The following is a 26,745-nucleotide window of genomic DNA, read 5'->3' as shown; positions in this document are numbered from 1 at the left end:
CCTTCCTAGATCGTTGCCTCTGCAGTTTTGAAAAGGTCCTTGAGCGGCACCTTCATCGAGAACTCGGCGCGCAGAGGAACTGAGGGAAACGTCAGCTCGTCGTCGTGCGCCAACGAAGGCAACTTCAGTCCACTTGCAATAGTTTGCTCGACGCCGACGTCGCTGCTATCATCTTGCTCGGTAGTCACCGTCGCGATATCGGGTTCATCCATGCCGTCGAACTTGTCCTCCAGCAGCGAGAAATCAACGCCTCGCACGTGCAGCTTGGACTCGAGCGCCTCTTTCCACTCGTCCACCACGACTCCAGCGTTCAGCATCGCAGCGCCACTGCGGTCGTTGTGCGCCACGATGCGACTTTTTGCTCCCCCTTCACCCAGCGTGTCCAGCGATGAAGCGGCAGCACCAGACAAGGAAATGCCCCACCGATCACGGAGGTACTCGAGCTTCTGCTGCTCCTCGTTAGTGTAAATAGGCACGACGCTCTTGCTTGAGCCTTGTTGCGTGGAGCGGCTAGTCAGCGACACTGATGAGAACGAGTGCAGCACTTGCATCAGCATTGAGAGCGACGGGAAGTTGTCGCTCAGATAGCGGAAATAGTCGTCCACGACGGGAAACTCAGCGACGAACTCGCTGGTGAACACGCGCTGGGACGTGTGCAGGTACGCGGTCACCTCCCCACGCAGCAAAGTCGGCTTGCGCCCGAAGAAGCACCGGAAGTACGACACACTGAGGTCACTCAAAGTGCTCAGCTTGGTGATATCGGTGCTGTTGAGCTCACGTAGCCGCAGACGCGGGTTCAGCGCGTGTGCTACCACGAAGAGTGGCTGCTCCATCTGCTCCCAAACCACCTCCAACGCGAGCTGCACCGTGATGAATCCTTCAGCTGCGGTCAACAAAGCCCCCAACTGCACCAATGTGTCTGACAAACTCAGCCCGCTTCGGCAGCTAGCGAAGGCGTTCGTGAAGGCATGAAGCAGGTTATAAACCCGCTCCAGCAGTGAGCGATTCAGCGCATTCTCCACCAGCCTCTTGGCGTTCGCCGCTCCTCTTGTCGAGCTCGCCTCGAACGTTTTCTCGTCGAGCAGCACTTGAATGAGTGTGGCACAGGACTCCCAATCGCAGAAGGGGCTCGTGTGAGCGCCGCCGTCTATCTCCGATAAGCGCTCCATCACACATGCGCGGATCGATTCGAGCTGCCACACCTCGATCAGCGACGATACGACTGTAAACACCTCCGCAGTGGCCAGCAACTTCAGCAGAGGAAACCGCAGCATGTCCTCCATGTCGGGCAAGAACGCAACTTGAGGCCAGTGTGCAGGTGCGCGAAGAATGCCAACAGCGCGTTGCGTGATTGTGTTGTACGGAAACACCACTGCTCCGAGGGCCACTTTTGTTCGGTCAACGCAAAGTCGAATGTGGTCGTCCAGCCATCGAGCAACCTCGAGTCCGTGGTTATAGGCAAGCTCAGCTTCCACGTCTGCTTCCGGCTTTTGAGTTCGCACAAACGAAAGTGACACGATAGCCTGTCCGTCGGTGACGACTCCTTCGATCGAGGGCGCTTGGACAATCCCGTCGAGCTGGCTGACGGACAGATTGCAGTGCAACATGACTGGCCACGACCCCACCGACGCAACAGACAAGGTGTCCACGGCATCCGCAGCAAACGCGGATGCACCCAGCTCAAGTGGAATGGGCTCTTGCAGCTTGGTGAGTTCGGTGCGGAGAGTTGCGTGGTGGATCTCGTCCAGAACGCGAGTGCGAAAGTCCGTGGCGGTCGGAATGAGCTCGTTCGCCGCAGGAACCAGAGCACGGAATAGCTGTTTGGCGCTATCACTTTCCACCCACTCAAAGGGCAGGTGGTGCTCGATGAGAACTCGCGCCAGCGCTCGGTGCACGGCGGTGCTGTCGGGCAAAAAAAATGATGGCGGCGCGGCGTTGCCCGTGTCCAGCCTCGCGCGCTTCAGCTCCGGCGGCGGCACGGTCGCATCCAGTGGCGTTGCGAGCGAAGTTGCACCGCCACCGTAGCTGAATCCCGCACTGCAAACCCTGGCCAGCGTCGTTGGGTCCTTGGGCAGGTGGAGACACTTGGACAAGTGGGTCTGCATGTTGCTCTTGCGACCCATGACGATGGACGGCTCCATACTCGCCTTCATACTCTCGGGGGCGTTCTCGTACGCCTGCTGGCAGAAGTTGCAGCGGGCGTAATAGTACGCGCTGTCCTTTTTGCGCTCGAGCCGCGTGAAGAAGTGCCACTCGTCGAGCGCCAGCCGCGAGGAGCCGTTGTTGGCGGGGGCCGACACTACAGCTGCAGCAGCAGCGGCGGCGGCAACAGCAGACGCAGCTTCCTCGGGCGACAGGTCCGTCGCGCCCCCTGCACCGGCCAGCGCGCTGAACACGACGCTAGGCGGCAGGCCGTAGCCGCGCGGCAACAGTCTGCGGTCCGCGGGCGGCAGGTCGCCCTTGAAGTGTGGACAGAGCGAGAGGTGCTTGCGCATCTTCTCGCGCCGCCCCACCAGCTTCTCCGGCACGAGCAGCGGCTTCTGCTCCGCGTCCGCCTCGTCGTGCGCGCGCTGGCAGTGCTTGCACACGGCGTAGAAGAAGTTGGACTTGCCGATGTAGCCCTCGTCCTGCAGGCGCGTGAAGTGCTCCCACTCCTCCATCATGCAGTGCTTGCCGCGGCCGCCGCGCGGCCCGCTGCTCTCCCCGCTGGCGGCGCGGCGCTTGCGCCTCTCGCCCGTCGCGCTGGCTTCGGCGAGCGCGGCAGCCTCCGCCCCGGTCCTGGCAGCGGCAGCAGTAGTAGCCTCCGCCTCGGTCCTGGCAGCCGCCGCCGCCGCCGCCGCCGCCTGCAGCGCGCACTGTTCCATCCGATACTGCGCCGCGTACATCGGGCAGAGCTTCAGGTGCGCCCTCATGGCCGAGCGACGGCCCGTCAGCTTGGCCGCCGCGCAGTGGCGGCACCGCACGTACCAGTACGACGAATTGGGCACGTGCCCCTCCTCCTTCTCCTTCTCGAAGTGCCGCCACTCCTCCATTGTGCAGCCCCGCCCCATAGCTTCTTGGCCTCTTGGCCTCTTGGCGTTGAAGTCGCGCGTGGTGTCCGAAATTATAACAGCAAGTTGCTACCTATCGTGTTGAAAACCACACAATTAAACCGCTCGTGACCGGTTCTTCCGGTTGAATAGTGTAGCGTGTGACATCTACAGTGTATCGGTCACACAATCAGCTAGTGATTTCACTGTGCAAACGATTAACCGATAGTGTAGCCGATAGATCGCCTACGATATCAGCACGTTGTTATTTATTTAACAACAACTAAAACTAAACCGGTTCTTTGTGGTGCCTCCATCATAGGGAATATCAAGGTCCGCCTTCCGCTAAGGCTATATCGGGCTTTTTGCAAAAAGCGGAGTGATCCGGAAACTTTTTGCATTTGGAACCTTTTGTTACAAAAAGGACAGCCTACGGGTTAGAAAAATACTCAGATTTCTGATTCTGCAGGTATTGTCCAGGTGATGCCCCAGGTTATATCCAGGTATATGAGTTATGAGAGTTATCAGATGAAAGTAATTTAAACAAGGATGGTTAAATTACCAGAACAGTTAATGTCCAGGTTAAGAACCTGGAAAACTCATGTGCGTAGTACTTGAGGAAAAGTGAAAATGACGGCCTACAGGCTGTGTCGGATGCATTCTAGCCATTCATTTCTTGTTTCAGTGTCCAGGTAGTTTGCAGGTATGAAAACCTGGAAAACTCATGTGTGCACTACTCGGAAAAAAGTCGAAGTGGCGTCGATTGGTATCGATCGGAACCACACGACATGATAATGGCTTCAAAACAATCATTGTGTACCCATCTACTCGTACAGGCTTCTTACAGGTTGCAAACAAAAGTTGTCCATGTATTATCCCACTTCTCGCTGCTGCTCACTGTCTAGCTACGCTTCATCGTGGTGATCTTGTGCAGCATTGCCCAACGCAGCTTGGTGACGCCACTGGGAGACACATCACTTGGCACTTCGCTGTCAACACACGTCCACAATAGACGGCACGCAAACACCCCGCAGCTATCGCTATCTGTCTGCTTCGGCTCCGTCACTTCGATGTCGCTGTAAGCTTCAACCTCAAGGGGGCCTGCAAGGAGCTCGCTTGCCATCTTCTTAAGCCGTTTCTTGTTTCTCTTCCCACCCATGCTGTCATACGTCTTCACTAGGGTGGTATCGGAAAATGGAGATTACCGGAGCGATTGCCCGTCGCCCAAGAATCAAGGTACAATCAAGGAGCAGCCAAGTGCGAGATGGAAGTGGCTGCTTTGGTTAAGCTGACGACATTATCCTCGTTGGAGTGGCAGATAGTGGCAGAAGCCTCGTCGGGTCCTAATACAACCCCGAACGAGGCTTCATGGTACCCGCTTTTAGGTACAAATGCATTTAGTTACGTACTTCGGCCGCACTTATTAGTGTAGCCGCGGTCGTCATTTGATGTGTCCGGAATCGCCTTATTGCGATCGTTCACACTAGATATTTGTATAGGGACATAGGACTCATCATAGGATGACCAGAACGAGCCCCCCAGGGCCTCAGAAAACTCAGTAATAAAAAGACAGTTTTCCCCCAAAGCCAACAAGGGTCAAGTCCGACTTCAGGAAGTGTAGCTAGCTTATTGTAGTGCCTGGACACGCTCGGCTGCGTGTGGATGCCTGTCGGGGAGCTTATCGTGCATTGACCGAGAGTTTCCTTGGCAGCGCCAAGAGTTGGTGTGGCCGGAGAGGCAGGAACGGTATTAGGGTATCGTTCAGTATATATTTGTGGGGTTAGAGTGTCCCTGAGTGTATTAGTCTACCTACCGAGGTTTTACCTTGGTCCCCCTGTATAAGGCCTAACACGCCGGTACCCTTCCTTTCTGAGGGACTGCAGTGGGGTTGCGCGAAAGCGCTACATAGTATCCTAGCCTTAGCTCGTGGCTAGCGGTACAGGTTTTTGGGTTGACCGAAGACAACCTAAGGTGCACAGAGGCGCTTGCAACCGACCCGGTGTAAGGGATCGTCCCTGGTCTTCAGGTTTTGATCCAATAAGCGCTTACCTTTGCGGGTACCTTTTAGTAGATGAGGATTTTAGTTGAATTACCACACCACACTAGCCGCGCTTCACGGTCCACTACGATGCATCCCCAATGAACTCCACCAAAATTGACCGGCATAAATACAAAAGCATGCGCCTCAATACCACTAGCAACCTCATCCAGCGACGTTGGTGCGAGTATGTGCTTCCCCATCTTACCCTTCTTAAGAGGAGGAACCATCACCGTCACGTTGTTCTTGTAAGTAGACAGAAACACGGTAAACGCCCGCAAGGCGTTGTCGTTCAGCCAAGCGGAGTCTCTGAAGCAGAAAAGGTCTGGGTAGGTCAGGTCGAAGCCAAAGCCATGTAGCGGTGTGTATGGCCAGCACTCGAGCACTTTGCCAAGTAACAGCCCAGGGGGGGGCGGGGTCCGCTACGATACCTTTCACGTCTTGGCTTAGCCACGTGCAACACAGTACCGCATTCCGGCATGTAGCCTGCCAATTCCACAGCGACTGCATCGCTTCTAACTGCACCCGGGTAAATCTGCCAACTTTCTCAATGGCGGCCACGTAACCTTCCGTTTCGCGTGCCACCCCTCCATCACTGTCCAGCTCAATCTCCTCCCCTTTTGCCAAACCACCTCTCAGTTTAGCTAGAGCGTCTTCAACGACGGACTCCGATAGTCGGAAGCGCACAACCTCGCAAATATATTCCGTGTCCGACATCCACTGGATTGATTTTCCGTCACCTTTCTTCTTTGTTTCATGCGTAGTCAAAAACGAGCTGAGCTCGCGGACACCTGGCTTAATCAATTCCAGCGTTGCTGCCACTTCCGTCACGTCCTTATCTCGTAGTAGAGCTCTGAGTTTCATTCCATTGTTGTATTCTTTCAGCGCCAATGCTGCCTTCCCTCTCATCTGAGCACGATTCAACCGTGGTCAACCGACACGCCTCTTGTTTGTCAGTCGAACCTTTGAGCCTTTGCCTGGCTGCACCGATTCCTGGGCGGAGGCTGTCACTTGTGTCGGGGGTTCGTCTTCGTCATCATCTGGTCCTTTTTCGTGAGCTGCATCCTCTCCACCAGAAGCACTAGGACGAGCATTCGTACCCCCCGTTCCTGGGCTACCTCCACCGCCTCCGTGGCTATCACTGCTAATACTGTTGTCCCCGCCACCACTAGCGCCAACCCGATCGGGGCCCGAATCGTCGACGAAGTCTGCATCAGCTTGCACCAGCGGAAACTTCCCTTGACGTAAGTCGTACCACCACTTATCAATCTGCTTCATCGCAGACTCGAACACAGTGTCATCGCATCGGACAAGCTCGCTGCTGATTCGACCAAACGCCTGCTGCGAACGCCGATACTTCTCGGCTTCACTCAAACTGCCAGCGCTCGCAGCTGGATGCCCTTTGTAGAGCTTAGCAACGAACAGATTTTCCACCTCCATCAAGTCCTGTTGCGAGATGCGATTCTGTCCAAACCACCTATTCATGCACATCAATAACAAAACATGGTTAAAACTTGGTCAATACATGGGTAAAACGAGATACCTGAATAACACCTGGTCAATACTCATAGAAAAACTGGACATACCTGGGCGAAATGGAAGAGAATGGGATGATGAAGGGCCACACACTTTTCTGTAGACCATTTCATGTCTGCACGGAAGCTTCATAGTCTGCGAAAACTCGCAGCCGCACACCCAGCCTTCCTTCTCGAGGAGATACTCGTTCTCCTCGCTTTGTACGGTGATCGTAGCGCCATTGTCCTTGAAAGCGTAGGTATCGACAACCCCGGGGTTCGTAGCAATGTCAAATTGTGTCTTCAGAGCAGCTGCTACCCACCTCGTTGCATGCCCAGAGCGACGTTCAACTCCTCAGGGTACGAGGCGTCTCTCAGGGTACCCGGCATCCCGACCTTGGACCGATAGGCTTCTTCTTTGCGGCGCTGATATTCCAGAAGCATCTCCAGACTAGTGCGCATAGTTAGATGGCCTTTCAGCTTTCGCTTCAGCTTACCGAATAGGCTCTCGACACGATTATTCGTGTGATTGCCGAAGTGTGGCAAATCGACACGGTAAGCCATCACCCACATCTCTCGGCACGCATTCCAGTTCTTGTCGAAATACTCCTATAGCTCCACACGACCATTCCGCGAGGCCAGACTCTTGAACTCATCCCGATGGCGCACATAGTCTTCCTCAGTTCTGGAGTATGTCATGTTCGTGATGGTGTGCTTCATCTGGGTCAAAACTTCTACTTCGTAGGCTCCATAGGTCTGCGATTTCTTGATGGTTTCATGAAGCCACTTGATGACATGATAGTGGCAGAGAAGAATCCGCGCCTCCGGAAATTTCTTGCGAATCGCATCGATCTCGCGCATGTCCTTGTCGACGGTGACTATCCGCACGAACCGCCAGTGCTCATTTGCACGCTTGAAGTGGTCGAGGCACTTTGACATGTGCCAATCGCCATTCGTTTCAATGAGGGAGTACTGCACCGGTTGCCCTTGGCCATATTGATCCATAGCTACAATCGTGAAAAGCTGGTAGTTGTATCTATCCACAATTGATATGAAAACATGGTTAATACCTGGTGTAAACCTGGATGATATGCATAACAAAGTTGGGGACTCACTCCTGCATTGCAATAGTAATTGCAGCTTCGAGAGTACTCGGGTACTCACGGAAGAGATAGGTCTTCACAGGCCCATCTCTCAGCCCCTTCATGAACGTGACGACCTTGGTCGCCTCGTCGATCGGGTTGGTCACGATGTTCGAGACCAAGTACCGTGCTCTCTGAGCGTAAGCATGGACATCATGCTTGCCCTGCTGCAGGTCGAGGAACTCCGCCCTCGACCGGAACTCGTTTTGCGGTGGCTCAAACGCTTGTCTGAGCTCTTCCTTGAAACCCTCGTACGTGCTAAAGCACGTAGGATCCGAGAGTCGGCGTCCATACACCCAACTTCTTGCACGTCCGCCAATACATGACATGGCGAACGCAACCTTCGACAACGGGTCGACGATACGTCGAGCCGCAATGGCAGTGTCGAGTTCGACAAGCCAACGGAGGAGAGGTTCACCCTCTCTTCCGACATAGTTGCTACATTGAGCTTCAGCGATTGCGCGCGTGGTGTCGTCCCGGACGACACCGCGGTAGTAGCAGCGACATCGCGTTGCTCCTTCAGAATGAAACCCAGAGCAACACCGTGTTGCTCTGTCGGCGTTAGCGTACGCAGCATCGTAGCTACAGCCGCCTCACCAATGACTGTTGACAGTCGTTGGAGGGCCTCCCACTCTGGATCCGACAGGTGGGGACAGTCAGCGCGTGCAACGTGAGTTGCAGGCGTAGTGGAGCTTTCCATGGGCACCTCTGTATCCATGGGAAGGTTCTCAGCTCCGCGTTCGTGCGGTGACGTACGAACTCAGGTAGTCGGTCGTTGGACGGACTACGAAGTGCTACCAGGTGTAATGGGCCTACTTTGGCCCACTACTTTAGCTTACACGTGTGCGCGTGTATGTGAGGAAGCGTAGCTTAGTTTAACTTAGAGTTAATTATACTCGGGCCTCCGAGTATAGATTAATCTAAATAAACGATCCAAATAATGTTTTTGGGTTAAAATGAGAACTGCTATTTTTGTTTTATGTTTCTGACTTCCTCTAAATGTAATATTCTAAGATAGGAATCTGCCAACGGCTGGTTGGCAGAATTCCAATACTATGCATGTCGCTCATTGGCTAAGAGATGCTGCTCTCAGCCAATAGGAATCCTAAGTCTCTATGGACCACCCGTCGTGGTGGTCGTAAATGTATGTAGCCTTTGGTGTGTTTACACCAAGGTCGAGAAAGTCTTTCGAACCTCTAACAGACGTCGTGTCTGTTACAGTTACAAGTGACTGTAGCCACTTGTGCGTGTAACCCTGTTACACCTCCGGAGAACCGGCAGTACTGGTAGGAGGCATCCATCGAGCACATGTCGACAACGAAGTCGAGATAGGAAAGGAGAGAGCCGAGTTCAGCGTGGCTAGGGAAGCATCCAGCGAACTCGGCGGTATAGAGATTAGCCACTCGGCTCAGCGTCAGACGAAGACGGTGGAACACCCGACACCTGGTTGGGGGGGCAGTCATGCTCGACGATACGACGATACCCGGTACAGCTGAGTCGGAAGTCGACGCAGGCGTACGATCCGGAGAGGAAGGATACGGACCAGGCTAACGAGCGGCCCACTTGTCACTGGAATAGCCGACTCCACAGGGAGCTCGGCGGATTCAGGTACCTCGCTGAACTCGAAGGAGAGATCATCCTCCGGAGAGTGAACGTCCTCACCAGCGGTCACGTCCTCAGCTGTGAGACCAGTCAAGTTTAAGCCAGATCGGAGTGATAAGTCACAAGCTGCAGAAGTCTCTTGGGCTGCTTCGTTGAGTTGAGCTGATGCATATGCGTGACCAGTTTCGCCAGGCAGTGGACACGCGTATGGTTGCGCGAGAGGCGTCTGGGTCTTGCGTCAAGAACCAGCGGTGGTCGCCGCCTTCGGGTTCGAGTAGCGACGCAACTTTTCCGCCGGCGTCGAAGTGTCCAGCCAAGCTCGGCGGATCTGTTCGACGGACATGCTGCGGCGGAATCGTGATCCAGTAGACTTGAGAACGGGGGCCGCAACAGTCGGAGTGGATGCAGAACTCGTGGACCCTTGAAGCCCAGACCCGATCAGCCGAGACGACTGCCCGAGGAAGGAACCAGCCGAGCTCACAGTCACCGGAGGAGCAGAAGCAGTACCATCCGCTCGCGGATGTATGACCAACTCGACGCGTCGAGTCTCTCCAGCCGGGATGTCCATCACCTCCGGGAAGCGCTGAGCCAGAACCCGGCATAATCGATCGTTGAGCTGCAAGTCTGCTGGGCTCAAACCAGGCACGTCCAACCCGGCTGCAGCTGCAGCAGCCATGTGAGGATCGTGCATGGGTAAAGGCCCATGCGAGAAATGACACGCTTCTGCCGGAGGATGACCTCACGCTGGTGTTTTAATGGTAGCCTTGGCATTACGGTGAGGCTGGGCGTCTCCAGAAATGAGTAGCCGAGCCGACTCCTGCAGTTGCTCGAAGTGCTTGGTCGAGATCCCCTGGAGCACAGCGTACTCGGCGTCACGGGCCGAAAGAAGTTGAGCCAAGCGCTCAATCTCCGAGTCGCGCTCCCTGAGCTGTTTGCCGAGATCCTTAGCGTGAGCGAGAGCCGACTTCACTTTATCATCCTGAGACTTGCGGGCCCACTTCAAGGAAGCTTCAGACTCGGCCATCGCCTTCCGGAAGCTGGTCAGGAGGGGGGACGATTTCTTCGACTCGGCTTTCCATCGGTCACGTTCTTCCTCGACGGTCTTCAACCGTTCCTCAAGGTCGGCCTTCACAGCCGCCTGTGAATCCAGCCGCCGAGTCAAGTCAGCGTTGATAGTCCGAGCAGACTCCAACTCGACCCTCAGTGCAGCGACGTCACTAGCTTGACTTGGAGGTTGGTGCTGACCGCGAAGGAGGCTCACGAGTTCGCTGACGGACGTCGCCTCAAGGGCAGCTCGGCGGACCTCTCTATCAGCCGCCGGCCCGGGACGAGTGATCACGAACGACATCAGCCGAACCAAGTCCGGGTTCTCGATGCGGCATTGCTCGGACTGCGCATGGATCAGCGCAGCGAGAGTGTCGAGACTCACCGACCCAGCCGAGTCCGACCGACCAAGGTCGGCGGCGCCCGAAGTGGTGTCACCACGCGGACTCGGCGAGCGGCGAGGAGAAGTGCGAGATGCCGGCTCGGACTCCCGGTCGAACCCACGGGAAGTTGTCAGATCGATGACAGGGTGCTCCTGCCCATCGCTGACCCCGCGAGCCCGGGACGCCGAGTCGACCAACTCAGCGGACTCCTCCTCATCTCGCGCGGGAAGGTGTGAAGACTGCAAATACGGCGCAACTGAAGTCTGTGAAGATCAGTAGAAAAAGGATCAGCAGCAGAATGGATGGAGCCGTCGGAGGCGGAGAACATACCGGAGGAGCGGCAGGAGCGTCGGACGACGGCATGACGCGGAGACTTTTTCGCTGCCGTTGGAGTTTTGGCCGAGATTGGACTCGACTCAAGGAGTGATGGTCAGGTCCCTCATCAACTCAGCTCGGAACATGACCGGGGCAGTTGTGGTGTAGGAAACACCAGATTTCGCACAACCAACTCGGCTGGAGTGGTACTCTGTACCGGTAGCCGAGCTCAGCCGAGTTCACCAGCTTATCCGGACACCTTATCCGGCTCAGCCGAGTTCGAAGAATTGTCCGGATAGCTTATCCGGCTCAGCCGAGTACAAGCGTCGCCGAGCCCAGCGAAGAGTTGGCCGAGATCCAAAACCGCCCACTTTCATTTGGTATTTGTGTAGGAGCTTAGGACTAGTGGAGGCGCCCCTTCAGGGCGCCCGACAGTGATAACAAACAACAGAGCAGAATTTTCTAGGCCTAAAGCACGTGTACACGTTCCGGTAAGTCCCTGCACAGGGCCGGATTATGTCTGCTGCCGGTACCCGAGAGGCATAGCTTGTAGGGTACTCGGCTGGCAGCGCCAAGAGATTAAGGTCGGCCCGGGTTGGGCGCGTGTCTCGCCAAGCGCGAAGGAAAAGTCTCGCCACCGCTGCGAGCCGGTGTTCCCGTACGTCCCGGGCACTGATTGCTGAGTCGAGAAGCCTTTGCTCTCGGCGACCTGTAAAAGCGCTCCGTGCGCCGTCGTCCATCCTTTGGTGGAGGGAACAGGGTTGAGTGAACGGAGGCCGTCGAACACGGCAGTTCTCCGGAGGTGTAACAGGGTTACACGCACAAGTGGCTACAGTCACTTGTAACTGTAACAGACACGACGTCTGTTAGAGGTTCGAAAGACTTTCTCGACCTTGGTGTAAACACACCAAAGGCTACATACATTTACGACCACCACGACGGGTGGTCCATAGAGACTTAGGATTCCTATTGGCTGAGAGCAGCATCTCTTAGCCAATGAGCGACATGCATAGTATTGGAATTCTGCCAACCAGCCGTTGGCAGATTCCTATCTTAGAATATTACATTTAGAGGAAGTCAGAAACATAAAACAAAAATAGCAGTTCTCATTTTAACCCAAAAACATTATTTGGATCGTTTATTTAGATTAATCTATACTCGGAGGCCCGAGTATAATTAACTCTAAGTTAAACTAAGCTACGCTTCCTCACATACACGCGCACACGTGTAAGCTAAAGTAGTGGGCCAAAGTAGGCCCATTACACCTGGTAGCACTTCGTAGTCCGTCCAACGACCGACTACCTGAGTTCGTACGTCACCGCACGAACGCGGAGCTGAGAACCTTCCCATGGATACAGAGGTGCCCATGGAAAGCTCCACTACGCCTGCAACTCACGTTGCACGCGCTGACTGTCCCCACCTGTCGGATCCAGAGTGGGAGGCCCTCCAACGACTGTCAACAGTCATTGGTGAGGCGGCTGTAGCTACGATGCTGCGTACGCTAACGCCGACAGAGCAACACGGTGTTGCTCTGGGTTTCATTCTGAAGGAGCAACGCGATGTCGCTGCTACTACCGCGGTGTCGTCCGGGACGACACCACGCGCGCAATCGCTGAAGCTCAATGTAGCAACTATGTCGGAAGAGAGGGTGAACCTCTCCTCCGTTGGCTTGTCGAACTCGACACTGCCATTGCGGCTCGACGTATCGTCGACCCGTTGTCGAAGGTTGCGTTCGCCATGTCATGTATTGGCGGACGTGCAAGAAGTTGGGTGTATGGACGCCGACTCTCGGATCCTACGTGCTTTAGCACGTACGAGGGTTTCAAGGAAGAGCTCAGACAAGCGTTTGAGCCACCGCAAAACGAGTTCCGGTCGAGGGCGGAGTTCCTCGACCTGCAGCAGGGCAAGCATGATGTCCATGCTTACGTTCAGGGAGCACGGTACTTGGTCTCGAACATCGTGACCAACCCGATCGACGAGGCGACCAAGGTCGTCACGTTCATGAAGGGGCTGAGAGATGGGCCTGTGAAGACCTATCTCTTCCGTGAGTACCCGAGTACTCTCGAAGCTGCAATTACTATTGCAATGCAGGAGGAGTTTAGCCTGCGGCAGGCTAAGCTGTATGCACATGCGCCGAGGCAACAGCCACGCCCGGTAGTGAGGACGGGAGGCCCAGAACCCATGGACCTCTCGAGTGCTGCAACTGCTGGACCCCAGCAGTCGCAGGGAAACAATGTGCGATGCTACCGTTGCGGTAGAGTCGGTCACTTTGCTCGGGAGTGCACGGCCCCCGTGCACCAGCAGGGTGGCTATCGCGGCGGTGCCGGGTACCGTCGCAAACAAAAAACGCGGGACGCCAGTAGGCGCGGGGCGCCCTACTGGTAATGCAGTTCCGCGTATCGACCTTGGACACGCGACACTGAGGACTGCAGCTCCCAGTGAGGTTCACCCTCACTGCAAGAACCACGATGACAAGCCTGACCTTGTCATCCTGAATGTGAACTCGATGAGAGCAAGCGGCTCTCTCCGTGCTTTGGTAGATTCTGGCGCGTCGAAGAACTTTGTTCGACTGCGAAGTCTATCAAGGCTTGACTTCGAGGATTTAAAGATACCTCGAAGTATGTTGGAAGTACGACTGGCAACGGGTGCCGTCGTGAAGACCGAGAAGCGCATGGTACGCGTGCGCTTCACGTATGAAGATCAAGAGTTTGTCGAGACGTTTATCGTCCTGGATCTGGACGATAAGTTTGACATTGTATTGGGCATGCCGTGGCTTGCACGGCATGATCCGGTCATCGATCGGGAGAAGCGCACTCTCGTGCGCTTCGGTCTCGACAGCGGAACAGTGAGCGATGGCCCTGTTGCCGCTACGCACGCACCGACAGGTGCGCGCGACTCCCCACTCGAGACAGCGCCTAATACCGCTGTCCCGGAGCGTCCTGGGCGCGCGAGCACGTGCGCAAGAGCAGCTAGCGTCGGCGTTGCCGCCGACAGCTAATGAAGGAAATGTGTTGACCTCGGAGGTCGACACCCGCTTTTCAGCGAATCAGGAAGAGTCTCCGACTCAAGGTGCACGGATGACGCAGGCGAGTCACACGCGTCAGCCGTGGAGGCTGACGCGAATCTGATTGGATCAGTTTTGGCCAATAATAAGAGACAAGGTGACGAAACGCCGTCGACTCCGGGAGTCGATGGCTTGGGTGAATTTGATTCGTCGGCTCGGGGAGCTGACGCACCCTCCGTAATGGAGGTCTCCGCCAATGGTTGGCGTCGAGGTATTGAAGTCGCATCGACTCCGGGAGTCGATAGCTTGGACGAATTTGATTCGTCGGCTCGGGGAGCCGACGCACCCTCCGTAATGGAGGGCTCCGTCAATAACAGGCGTCGAGGTGAAGATGGCGTGTCGGCTCCGGGAGCCGACGCTGCAGGCGGTGCGGACGGTTGCAAACGTTCCGCACCGGAAAAACTTGCATGCTGTCGTGCAGCCGGGCTGCACGACGAAGCGCCGGGCGAACAAGCCGGGCTTGAAGTCGCTCGCCCGCGGGATGAACCCGCCGGCGGTATTAAAGAAGAACACCCGTCCACGGCTGGGCCTGGACGAGGTCAAGAATCAAGCGGATCCGGGCTCCGCAAAACAAGAAGACGGCGCATGCGAAGGTCGCTGCGCAAGTGTCGGCCTTGGGCCGAGACGCTACAAGGAATGTCTGCCGGGCAGACGGAGGCGGAGAAGCCGGACGTCGAGACGTTGAACGTCTTGACGCGTATCTGTGCCGGGTTCCGGTACAGGGAGATGACTCTCGCTAACCCTCCGACGCAAGCGTCGGTGTTGACTTCGCTTCCAGTCATGAGCTGGAAGCGCTTCGCGCGTGACTTGCACGACGGACGCATCGAGCAAATATGAATTCTCTCGGACGCCGAGAGAACGAAGAGCGAGAATGAAAAACTGAGGCAGTTCTTCATGGAGACCACCACTGAGAGCGAGGACACTCTCAGTGCGAAGACGAAGAAGGAGCGCTTTGAAGAGCAGAGCTGGGACTCGTTGAAAACGAGTCCCTACTACGAGATCTTACGGGAGTACGCGGACGTACTTCCGGAAGAGATTCCTGCGGAGCTTCCGCAGGATAAGGGCATCCAGCACGAGATTGATCTCGTGCCGGGGACGAAGTACTGTGTCACGCGGCAGTGGCCACTACCTCGAGAGCAGGTCAAGGCGATCGACGACTTCTTTGAGAGTCGTCGTAAAGCTGGACAAGTGCGGGAATCGAAATCCCCGCACAGTGCTCCGACGTTCTGTGTCAAGAAGCCACAGGGCGGTTGGCGCATCGTTCATGCGTATAACAAGCTGAACGATGCGACGATACCGGCGCAGACGCCGATACCTCGAAAAGATGTTATCATCGATTCGATGGCCAGGAGCACTATCTACAGTGCTCTTGATCTGCGCGATGGGTTCTATCAGATCCTCATGCGTGAGAGCGATATCCCTCTCACGGCTGTGAGCACGCCGAGCGGCATGTTCTGGGAGTGGCTAGTCATGCCGCAGGGTCTGAAGAACGCCCCTGCGACCTTCAACAGGTGCGTGGCGCACTTGTTGCGCGACTTCGCACCGAGGTACTTCGACGATGTGTTCGTCCACAGCCGGGCTGCGGACGGGATGAGCGATGTTGAGATGCACAAGGTGCATCTCCGGAAGCTGCTTGCGCTCATGCGCAAGCACAAGCTCTATGCGAACCTGAAGAAGTGTATCTTCGGGGCGAGTGAGATACCTGTGCTCGGGTGTCTCGTTGGGAAGAACGGTGCCCGCCCTGGCCCTGAGAAGGTCAGAGTGATCAATGAGTGGCCGACGCCGTCGAACGTCAAGGAACTGCGGCAGTTCCTTGGCTTGGCCACGTACTTGTGCAAGTACGTGAAGGACTATGCGGGCATGATACGCCCGCTGTCACAGCTCCTGAAGAAGGCCGCCGAGTGGGTTTGGACTGCTGAGTTTCAGCAGGCCTTCGATGCAGTCAAGCGGGGCTTGACTGAGGCGCCTATCTTGGCGGTGGCCGACCAAGATCGCCCATTCCACGTTGTGTGTGACGCATCCGCCTTCGCAATCGGATGTGCGTTGATGCAGCACGATCACGAGGGTCGTGTCGTCTACTACCAATCGCGTCAGCTGAAGCCAGCTGAGCGCAACTACCCGGTACATGACAAGGAACTCCTTGCCATGAAGTATGCACGTGCGAAGTTCCGAGTGTATCTACTCGGAAGCAAACCGTTCGTGGTCTATACAGACCACGCATCACTGCGGACGGCTGTGAAGTTGCCGCACATCTCGCAACGGATGGCAAGATGGGATGGCTCTCATTCTTCGCAGAGTATAACTTCCGGGTTGAGTACAAACCCGGAAGACTCAATGTGGTGGCCGACGCGCTCTCGCGTCGACCTGACTACGCCACGACTGATGCCGACGTCAATGCCATTGACGCCATGCGATCGAGCACCCCAACGTCGTCACTGTTGGACGACGTGAAGGTCGCGTACGCGCACGACGCGGACGCGAAGCTCGTGCTGGCCTACGGCTCAGCGCCTTCTGACCAAGCTCGTCAGAAGCTGCCGAAGCATCTTCGTGCTCGTGCACACCGTTATCGGGTGCACGACGGGTTGTTACTCTACAGTGCAGTCGACGACAACGCGGACCGCGTTGTCGTGCCCAATGACCATGACCTGCGACTCAGGATCATGTACGAGTATCACGATGCACCGACTGCGGGGCATCCGGGCCGTGAGAAGACATACCTTCTTCTCACGCGAGACTTCTACTGGGCCCACCAGTACAAATGGGTGCGCAAGTACGTCCGTGCTTGCGAGGTTTGTCAACGTGTGAAGCCTGCGCCTTTCGCGCAGGCTCCCTTGCAGTCACTACCAACTCCACGATAGTGTTGGCAGTCCATGTCTTTGGACTTCGTGTTCAGTCTTCCCACGGACAGCCAGGGGAACACGGGCGTTGTGGTCTTCGTTGACCGCTTCAGCAAGATGGTTCATCTTGCTGCGGTACCCGCTGAAGTGACTGCGAAGCAGACGGCGCGTCTGTTCGTTGACATGGTGTTCAAACACCATGGCATGCCGATCGACGGATCGGGACCCGCGCTTGACTGCACACCTTTGGCAAGAAGTGTTTACACTTCTTGGGAGTCAACTTTCGATGTCGACTGCGGACCATCCGCAGACGGACGGGCAGACCGAGCGCGTGAACCGCGCGCTCGTAGACGTGCTTAAGAGCTACGCTCACTCGTTCCAACACTGGAGCGAGTGCCTGTCGATGGCGGAGTTCGCCATCAACAACTCGGTGCATGCCTCGACCGGGCATACACCGTTCTACGTGAATGCCATCAGGCACCCACGCCTCCCGAGTCTACTCGGGATGGTGGCTCTTTCCTTAAGTGAGGGAGGATCTATGACTGCAACGCAGCAGCCGCAGAATGCCGCTGACACTTGCACAGTGTCAGCCGCGACTACGCGCAAGAAGAAGAAGAAGCACGCGTGTGTGCAGGGCACAGACGCCGACAAGAGCAAGAAGAAGAAGAAGAACGGGTCTGTGCAGGGCACAGACACCGCGAAGACGAGCGCAGAGGCCGGGCCTACTGCTGGAAACGAGCTGAACGAGTTCAGCTCGGACGCAATTAACTTCGTGCAGCGCAGACAAGCCATCATTCGGTTTGTCCAAGACGCTATCGCAGCTTCTGTCGACTGACAGAAGCTGAACGCAGACAATGTTGATAGGGCAGCACTAATGAATTCAAGAAGGGTTCATTGGTTTTGTTAGCAACTCAAAACCTGCCTAAACATGCCGTTTCCGACTTCGGGGCAAGCAAGCTCGCTCCGCGCTTCATCGGGCCGTTCACGGTATTGGCACGGCATGGCAACGCCTACACGCTAGATATTCCATCTAGTATGCGCCTCCATCCGACCTTTTACGTCGGGCGGCTGAAGCCATACCGGCAGCACGAGCCACCTAGCTCGGCTGGCCCGAAACGGAAGCCCCAGCGGGAGCGAACCTCTGCTCCAGCGCGTGAACGCGCTGGGCCAAGCGCACGACGCGACCTCCCACGTCGACAGAGATGTCCGACGCGGTCTGCGAGGCCTGAGCAACTTGAGCTCGCAGGGTCGCCCTCTCCTGCTTCAGAGCGGCGAACTCACGGCTCTGAAGCTGTTCCACAGCAGCGACCCGCTCCTCGAGCGTCGGGCTAAGGTCAACCCCAGGTTGACCATACCCGGGGCGTGTTCCCACCACCGCCGCCTCCGATCCGCGACGCCCGCGGCTCAACACGCTGGATTGTTGAGCGTATTGTGAACCTTGTATCCCGAAACCGAACCGGCAGCCGGTTCGTTATCGTATTCGTTGGAGAGGGTTTCCGCCCCACCAAGATACATGGGAGCCACGGGACGTCCTGCTGCAGGACGTTCCGGAAATGGTGAGGGCGTACGAAGCTCACCACGCACTGCCGACGCGAAGGTAGTGCGAGCGCTGTGGTCACCTACAGCGCCCGAGGTCCCACGATCGTCGCGCTCCTCACGTGCCAAGAACTTGGCACGGAGATCCTTGAGACTCGCAGGTACACGAATCGTCGTGTACCCGTTTAGGTCGCGGTCGCTCAAGCGCGCCGCACCCGGAAGACACAACGTGCACTGTTGGCCTTCGGGCACAGCGCATGGAATACCAGCGTCCACAGAAGATCTGTGGAGCTGCTCCAGCCGCCCGCGCGTCGAGAATGTCTCGAAGCGCTCACGGGTATGCTTAACCCGCTCGCGGTAAGCAGCCGGTTTCTTGTTGAAGTTCTCAACAAAAGCATTCCAACTTTGACAAAGTGCCTGCCACTCAGGCACTTTGCTGCGAGAAGAGGTCTTCTTGCTGGAGAAGTACCGGAGCTCGTGGAAGAGCCCGATGTAGTAGTCGCGCCTTTGATTCGTTTACGGATCAAAGTGCTGCTCCTCCGCAACAACATCGTCGTGGATACCGCTGGATACGTACAGCGGGATTTCGTTTGGAGGCACAGTGTTGCCCACACGGTCTGCGATCTCTGACGCAGACGGCATCCACGGATCGCGCGCTGCCTGAGCAGCGCGCGGAGAGCTTGAAGGCGCCACCTCACGCGGGGAGCTTAAAGCCGCAGCAGCAGAGAGCGGAGTGTCGCTCTCGCCGCGCGAACGCTTCGAGCTCGAAGCGTCCGAGTCGTCTCCTTCACGAGGGCGTCTCGACCCGGCATGCGGGTCGAGACTATCGCTGTCGATAGACTCCTTGCGCTTGCTAGAAGAGGCCTCGCCCTCTTCCATCTCCACGTCGTCGTCTTCGTAGTCAACGGCGTCGTTGACTACAGAGGAACCTTCGAGGACAATCTCCGACTGGGTTGTCCCCGACGCGACCTTTGCAGCGAGCGTATCGCGCTTTGCCTGCTGGCGCTCATGGTACTGAGGAACAGAGAGGTTACCCTCTGTTGTGGCGGCGGTCTTCTTCTGCGGCGAGCTCATTGCGGAATGAGCTCGAGAGTTCTTTCTCCCAACGTGAAGCATTGACGAATGGTCAATTTCCTGATTGACGTGCCGTGACTCGGCGCGTCTAACCTTGAGGGGGGATGGTGTAACAGGGTTACACGCACAAGTGGCTACAGTCACTTGTAACTGTAACAGACACGACGTCTGTTAGAGTTTCGAAAGACTTTCTCGACCTTGGTGTAGACACACCAAAGGCTACATACATTTACGACCACCACGACGGATGGTCCATAGAGACTTAGGATTCCTATTGGCTGAGAGCAGCATCTCTTAGCCAACGAGCGACATGCATAGTATTGGAATTCTGCCAACCAGCCGTTGGCAGATTCCTATCTTAGAATATTACATTTAGAGGAAGTCAGAAACATAAAACAAAAATAGCAGTTCTCATTTTAACCCAAAAACATTATTTGGATCGTTTATTTAGATTAATCTATACTCGGAGGCCCGAGTATAATTAACTCTAAGTTAAACTAAGCTACGCTTCCTCACATACACGCGCACACGTGTAAGCTAAAGTAGTGGGCCAAAGTAGGCCCATTACAGGAGGAGTGATCTTGGTTGGCAGGTCTCGGCTAGAGGCGAGACACCCGCTGTCCCGGTTGGGCCGAACCGCTCGGGGGCAACCCGGCGCAGGCCAACAAAGCAGGCCAGCTCGGCTATTGTTGTGTTTGTAGCCAAGTTACCACAACTGACGATTTTGTGTGTACTGCTATATGCCGCGACCCGGGAACAGGGGTGTGCTTGTGTTTCGTAGGTACCAGCTAACCAAGGTTTGACAAGAAGAGAAGAGAAGAGAGTGTGAAGATGGTCAAGGGAATTGTTACGCCGAGTCCAGCGACGGTTGAAGTAGCTCGGCTGGACTGACCAACTCGGCGGGATCGGCGAATGCGATGATCACGGACGCGACGGCGGACGAGGCGCGCACTGTCCAATTCGATGAAGAGGATGCCCAAGACCAAGGAAGTGAGGAAGATGTTGAGGATGAGTATGAGGAGAAAGCCGAGCCACTCGGCGAAGTCGACGAGTTGTCGCTGCAAGTTGGACGGATGGGTACCCCACGTCCAGTTGTGCGCAACCTGGCGGCCGAGCTCGGCAATGATACGAACGACGAAGATGAAGCCGCCGCTCAAGGGGAACGTCCGCCCCTGATCCCAAGAGCGACGAGGAATGCGGATACGCCAAGTGCGAACAAGGTTCTGGCAGGCTCGGAGAGGAGATGCGAGCTCAGAGCGAGTGTATGATGATGTTTGCCCCAGTGGCGATGGCTCAGGCGAGATGGCCGGTGCTGGGGCCCGAGCTGACTCAGCCGGTGAACAGCACCGACATCAACCAACTAGTCGAAGACACGGTGCTGCTACTCAAGGCGATGGGGTTCCGGTCCACGAGCCGACCCAACAGCCTGCTACTCGGCGATTGGGACCTCAGCCGAGCTTCACGCTATATCCTTAAGTGGAAGCGTCGGTTGCGAGTCTCGTTTGGCCTCGAGCGAGGGGGTTGTCGGAACTTGGCAGACTATTGCGAAACGAGTGGCTGATACTCCGAAGACCGTCGAAGACCCCAGCAGGATTCCCCTGCCAAAGACTCCCGAACGCAAGAGAGCCGAGGTGTTCCGCTCGACTGAGGGCACGCCGTATTTTGAAGATTCGTATATGAAGACGCCAACGCGTGGCAAGCAGCCAAGTGGTCGCTACGCTGAGTTATTTGACGCTGCAGATGCAGCCGAGTTCAGCGACAGCGACGATGGACGCGAGTACCTGAACTCAGCTGATGAGTCGTTGAAGGACGTCATCAAGCACCTTAGCTTCGATGACACTGAAAGCGATCGGACGCAGTACTTGGAGGTTCGCACCCATGCGTCCCTCGACGAGATCCCTATGTTCGAAGGCAAACGTTACCGACCGGATGACTCTCACCAGTGGCTTAAGCGATTCATCTACGAGATTAAAGGAACTCGGCTGGCGCAAGACCTCTGGTATGAGCCATTCTCGCTGAAGCTGGAGCGAGGCGCGAAGAGCTGGTATCGCCAGCTCCCGAAGAAGACGCAACGGAAGTGGAGTCTGCTGACTGAGGCATTCGCCGACTACTACTGTTCGCAGTTTGACCAGTCGGTACGAGCTCGCTATTACTCGGCTCAGCGCAAGGACAACGAGCTAGTGTGTGACTTCCTCATTCGTCTCAACGGATATGCGAAGTCGGCGAAAATCCAGTACGAAGCCGGTGGAGCGGATGCTGCTGACCATGTGGAACACTTCGTGTTGCACTGTGGAGATGATGGCGTCATGGATCTGCTCTATCCGCAACAGCTCACCGATATCAAGAAGGTCGAGAAGATCATCAACCAGAAGATCCTGGGGGAGCGCCGGAAGAAACAGCGCGACCGTCTCATCGGAAGCCGCAGCCGAGATGCCAAGCGCACCGATTCGCCAAGGCACTCGGAAGCTCGGCGGAGTGAGCCGCGCCGAGATGACCGCCGAGACGACCGCTGGGAACGACGCAGAGATGACCGCCGGGATGACCGGCGAAGCCGACGCGACGATGGTCGAGACCGCCGCCTAGCGACAGCGCTGCTGGAGGACGACCCGTACGAGCTGGCCGAGAGACGCCAATCCAATCGGCGATCCAACCTCTACGACTCGGTCAGCGATCAGAGCGACGGCAGCCAGCTGAGCTACTCCGACTCGGCTGTACACTCGGAAGACGGTTACATCGACACCGGGTTCACCAGCGACCGCGACCGTAGATCGGGGAACCGAGGGAACTCAGCTGGGACACCAAGGAGTGATCACCGAAGGGGTCAGCCGAGCTCGGCTGACCGCGCCAGTCGAGGATACGATCGGCGTGACCAGACTGGGCGGCGCAGGGACTCCCGTGAACGCCCTTCGTATGGATCTTGCGCTGCCTGCGGCGGTGCGAACCACTCCGTTCACTACTGCCGCCGTCGCTGCAAGTTCTGCAAGCAATTGCACGATGTCGGTCAATGCGAGCTGTTCCAGCGCTATGAGAAGCTCGCCGCATTTGTCAAGTCCAATGTCGACAATTCCAAGTTATCTGAAGACCTCCAGGACCTCTACACGCCGACTGATTTAAACTCGGCAGCCCGCCAACACTGACTGGGTTGGGTGATACCGGGCTGCCACAGTCAGCTGAGCCGGCAGTAGAGGCGAACTTCGTGTTCGCCTTTGTGGGTGAGGCAGTGTGGTGAAGCACCGAACAAGAATTTCCAACTGCGATGACATCAAGCGACATGGTGGCAGAACGATAGGCAGGGATCAGGCTGCGGTCGCGGATCAAGAGGGTCTATCGAGAGATCTCAAGCGATTGGATAACGTCGACGCGTAAGGCAACACATATGTCAAGACAGATTACGGGCGATCGCGCTTGGACTGCGGCGTGATTCGACGTAGACCCAAGCCCGGATCGACGACCAATCTCGCAGATCGAGGGCGGCCGAGGACAGAAGAGGACGGATCGGCAGCGCACGGCAACTCGCACAGGTCATCGATCGGGATCGATCGTGGATCGGGAGTCGATCGCAGATCAGGAGTCGATCGTGGATTGGGAGCCGATCGTGGGTTGATCGTGGATCGGGGATCGACCACGATGTGATGCACATGGAGGACGAAGTCAGGACAAAAATCCAGTGGTTGTTGAGTTGTAGGATGGTAGATGAGATGGTAGCGGTAGAGAGACACCAGCTAAACATAAATCAGAGCAGAATTTGCACCAAAGACCACAAGTCCCCTCAAGTCACCAAGTCCCAGGAACTACATTGGCCTCGGCAAGCGTTGACACTTCGGGTAGTGAACTAGCGGTACGGTTAAGACTGGATTAATTCATTGGCCAGTTTGACCTACTCTAGTGATCTTTCTCTCGTGTGCAAGTCCTCGATCGACCGGATACGGCTTGGCCGGCGATCGCTGCGTCTCTCAATCGACCTCGATCCCGCTATAGGAAGCGGCAAGCAACTCAGGAAAGGAAGGAACACACCCGGAAAGGCAACTACAGGCCTTGGATCTACTCCAGGCCGACCGATCGAAGCGAAGAAATCTCGATCGGAGCGTATACTCGGACGCAGAGCGAAGACTACCGCGCTGCTCCACAAACTATCCCCGCGTCACGCCAAAACACTCGATCTTCACCAAGTGCTGCATCTTCGGAGCCCCGAGAGAGCAGACCCAGCCCGCCGACGGGTACACAAGGTGAGAACAAGTTCAGCCGATCACGGATCGTTGGGGGACCCCCTCCGTTAGTCGGTGTCCGGGCGCTGGTGGGAAGCTCGATCAGGCCTTAACCAGATTTTGGCCGATCCCGCTACACCACAATGGTGCGCGTGCCCGGATCTCTTGGGGACTCCGGATTTCACCGTGAGTCCGTAGAAGATGCGCAAGTGAAGAAAGAACCACGGGAAGAGGCGTCGTCGGATATCGGATCGACGAAGACGCTGCTGAACAAAACGAGATCCACGGATCGACAGAGTGCTCGGAGGACTTCTGTCGACGGAATCGAGGGCGATCTCGAGACAAATCTAGAAGACAAACCTCAACATCCTCCCCAGGTCCCTTCGGGGACCCCGGTGGATCTTGGTGCGAACCGAGATTCACTAACACAACAAACTAAGGCGGGATCGGACCGATACGCGTTCGCTGACTCGCCGATCAGGCTCGATCCGGGCTACCTGGACGCGATCGCGGACAAGACCCAGATCGTGAGGAAGAAGCTGAGCGCGCCAGGCTTGGACGACGAAGATCCCAGACCGTCGGCGCTCGAATGGTCTGAGGCTGACCTGGATCGTCAGTATTACTTGATGGAACTGCGAGATTTCTTGCGTCAAGATCCTGGCATGGTGATCGTGCGGCCAGAGCAGATCGACGACCCGAAGGGCCCGATTCCGGCCCCCCGAGTGACGGATAACAAGCTGATGGTGGTGAAGAACCTGCTCGGGCTGTTGAAGGAAGCCGGCTTCGTGGCTGGCGCCTTTGAAGCGAACGATCTTTTCGATCAAGATCTCGATGTGACCCAGACAGCGATCCAGACATTGGTCGACAAGTTGAGACCTTTGGTCGACATGATCGCGGACAGTCCGGACCCGAAGGTGCCAGATCCAGTGTCGCCGGCTCCAGTGTCATCGCCGCTAGTGGAGTCGACTGGGTACCGATCGTCGTCACCTTATGTCTCCGCAGCGGAACATGTATCGGACACGTCGTTTGAACCCCAACGGATGTCCCTCGGCCCTTCAGGATCTGCGATGTTGGACGTGCGATCACGGAGTCAACGTCAGGAACGCATGCGGTCAGGATCTCGGAAGCAGAAACCCAAGTTGACCGATCGGACCACCAGTGCCACCGGATCAAATGAGTCGAATGGCAGACTGGAGTCTTACTTTCAGGCTACGATGACTCGATTTCTGAAGGAACAACAGGCCACGGTGGTAACACCTACTCCAGTGGTCGACGACAACGTTGGATCGCGGGACGTGCAGATGGAATCAGCTGGATCACCGGACCAAGATCCCTCCCAGTGGGAATACGATCCGGACGATATTGATCTACCCAGTTCGGCCCCTGCTGTGGTGGCCACCGCTGCATCGGGATCCACTGGGTCCTCCTTGATCCAGCGCGTGCGAATCTCCGCGATGTCCGATCTCAAGGAGTTAAGTGGCAAGGATCAGGACGAAGATCGCGCCGATCGTGGATCAGCAAGGTGAAATCGGCGTTCCTGCGAGATCAGGCTACGGACGAAGAGAAGTGCTTTACCTTCGCTGATCTACTGACGGGCCCGGCGAAGAACTGGTACCGCCAGCTGGGCCGATCGACGCGGAACAAGTGGAGCGATCTACTCCGGAATTTCCAGATCCAGTATTGTGGCCTGGGCGTATCGGTCGCTTGGCAGTATTATCATTCTCGCAAGAGATCGGATGAATCGCCGTTGGAGTACCTCTATAGACTGAATGTGGCCGCTCTACGTGCAAGATTGAAGATCAAGGACGGGGATTCCAAAGCCCGCCGAGAACATGTCGAACACTTTATCGAGACGCTGGGCTATTCGGAACTGGCCGATCAGTTCACCCTACTCCGGCTTGCGGACGCGGAAGATCTGGAGGAAGTCCTGCGCGCTCGAGAGCGCGCGAAGAGCAGACAGAAGCGATCTGCCTTTGGATCGAAGTATCGTCAGAAAGTTCCGACCTCAGCACCAGCTGCTGCAACCAAGCGGGCAGTGCGTGCAGTGCAGATCGCGAGCCAGGAATCTGGATCGGACACAGGATCGGAAGGATCGGACTCGGAGGGTGATCTACGTCGCGTTTACCTAGCGTCGGCCGATGACAAGTCTCGCAACGCTGGGGGCGACTCGACGAAGCCGGATCGGAGCAACCAAGCGCAGATCAACCATGACTCACCTCGATCGGATCCACGATCGCGATCTTCACCTGACGGATCGGAGCGATCAAGCCGCTGCTCACACTGTGGATCGCGGAAACACACCGATCTCGATTGTTGGAGACGTTTGACGTGCGAGAAGTGTGGCAAGAGAGGTCATCCGGGGGATCGTTGCCTGTTTGTATGCCGTGGATGTGGTGAACTTCACGAGATGGGCAAGTGTCCGATGGAGGAATTCTACAACCAGATCCGTCAATGGTTCAACCCGGTGATGCACGCTGGCATGTTGCCCGCGATCGCCGAGAAGATGTTAAACTAGGACGCTCGACGGGTTGGAATCCGGTACGAGCCGAGCGTTCTAGGTACTGCATCTATGCATTCGTGAACAAGAACACGGTAGATCGATTAAGTGGACGGACTGATCTACGCGGTAATACATGTGAGCTGCATGCGAAATTTGCCGCCAAGGTTTTAAGTCTACATCGATCGGACGACTTCAGCCGCTCTGACGCCGAAGTGCCCTTGGATCTCCAGTCTGGAGAGACGCGGGGCTATTGGAAGCAACACAGACCGGAGGAATGGTTCAAGCCAGCTGATGGAGAAGTGACGACCGAGATCCCGGAGCATGATCGCGATCGAAGTCTGCCTCGCGTCAGCGAACACCGCAGATCTGGCGATGTGGTGCCCGATCTCCTCCCTGGGGAGTCCAGAGGGTACTGGAAACATCATTCGCCAGGTAAGTGGTTCCGTGAGGCCAATATCACTG

The 26,745-nt window shown here is 56.4% G+C and overlaps 6 protein-coding genes across 6 annotated transcripts; 2 read left to right on the top strand and 4 right to left on the bottom strand.

The window, feature by feature from the left end:
* Positions 1 to 5: 5 nt before the first annotated feature.
* On the bottom strand, positions 6 to 3,050 carry PHYSODRAFT_518667 (hypothetical protein; the record flags this gene model as incomplete). Its single annotated transcript, XM_009535514.1, has 1 exon — positions 6 to 3,050. The coding sequence occupies one exon, from the start codon at positions 3,048 to 3,050 to the stop codon at positions 6 to 8; it is 3,045 nt and encodes a 1,014-aa protein (XP_009533809.1).
* Positions 3,051 to 3,930: 880 nt separating this feature from the next.
* PHYSODRAFT_519614 (hypothetical protein) lies at positions 3,931 to 5,931 on the bottom strand (the record flags this gene model as incomplete). Its single annotated transcript, XM_009535513.1, has 4 exons — positions 3,931 to 4,205; positions 5,126 to 5,452; positions 5,499 to 5,609; positions 5,664 to 5,931. 4 exons carry the CDS (start codon positions 5,929 to 5,931, stop codon positions 3,931 to 3,933), a joined length of 981 nt encoding a protein of 326 aa, XP_009533808.1.
* Positions 5,932 to 10,064: 4,133 nt separating this feature from the next.
* PHYSODRAFT_521221 (hypothetical protein) lies at positions 10,065 to 10,685 on the bottom strand (the record flags this gene model as incomplete). Its single annotated transcript, XM_009535512.1, has 1 exon — positions 10,065 to 10,685. A coding segment is annotated over one exon (621 nt), but the record flags the coding sequence as incomplete, so codon positions are not given.
* Positions 10,686 to 18,064: 7,379 nt separating this feature from the next.
* Positions 18,065 to 19,578, bottom strand: PHYSODRAFT_337822 (hypothetical protein; the record flags this gene model as incomplete). Its single annotated transcript, XM_009535511.1, has 3 exons — positions 18,065 to 18,405; positions 18,474 to 19,009; positions 19,082 to 19,578. 3 exons carry the CDS (start codon positions 19,576 to 19,578, stop codon positions 18,065 to 18,067), a joined length of 1,374 nt encoding a protein of 457 aa, XP_009533806.1.
* A 917-nt stretch (positions 19,579 to 20,495) lies between these two features.
* PHYSODRAFT_337821 (hypothetical protein) lies at positions 20,496 to 23,182 on the top strand (the record flags this gene model as incomplete). Its single annotated transcript, XM_009535510.1, has 8 exons — positions 20,496 to 20,787; positions 20,862 to 21,073; positions 21,117 to 22,341; positions 22,427 to 22,512; positions 22,554 to 22,634; positions 22,745 to 22,790; positions 22,868 to 22,940; positions 23,017 to 23,182. 8 exons carry the CDS (start codon positions 20,496 to 20,498, stop codon positions 23,180 to 23,182), a joined length of 2,181 nt encoding a protein of 726 aa, XP_009533805.1.
* A 744-nt stretch (positions 23,183 to 23,926) lies between these two features.
* PHYSODRAFT_520553 (hypothetical protein) lies at positions 23,927 to 24,571 on the top strand (the record flags this gene model as incomplete). The annotated part of the gene is made up of 1 exon (XM_009535509.1): positions 23,927 to 24,571. A coding segment is annotated over one exon (645 nt), but the record flags the coding sequence as incomplete, so codon positions are not given.
* Between the last annotated feature and the right edge of the window lie 2,174 nt (positions 24,572 to 26,745).

This window comes from Phytophthora sojae (genome assembly GCF_000149755.1).
Source record: "Phytophthora sojae unplaced genomic scaffold PHYSOscaffold_8, whole genome shotgun sequence".
Taxonomy (NCBI): Eukaryota; Oomycota; class Peronosporomycetes; order Peronosporales; family Peronosporaceae; genus Phytophthora; species Phytophthora sojae.
The sequence above is the reverse complement of the archived record's forward strand: the minus strand, read 5'-3'. Positions and strand labels throughout refer to the sequence as shown.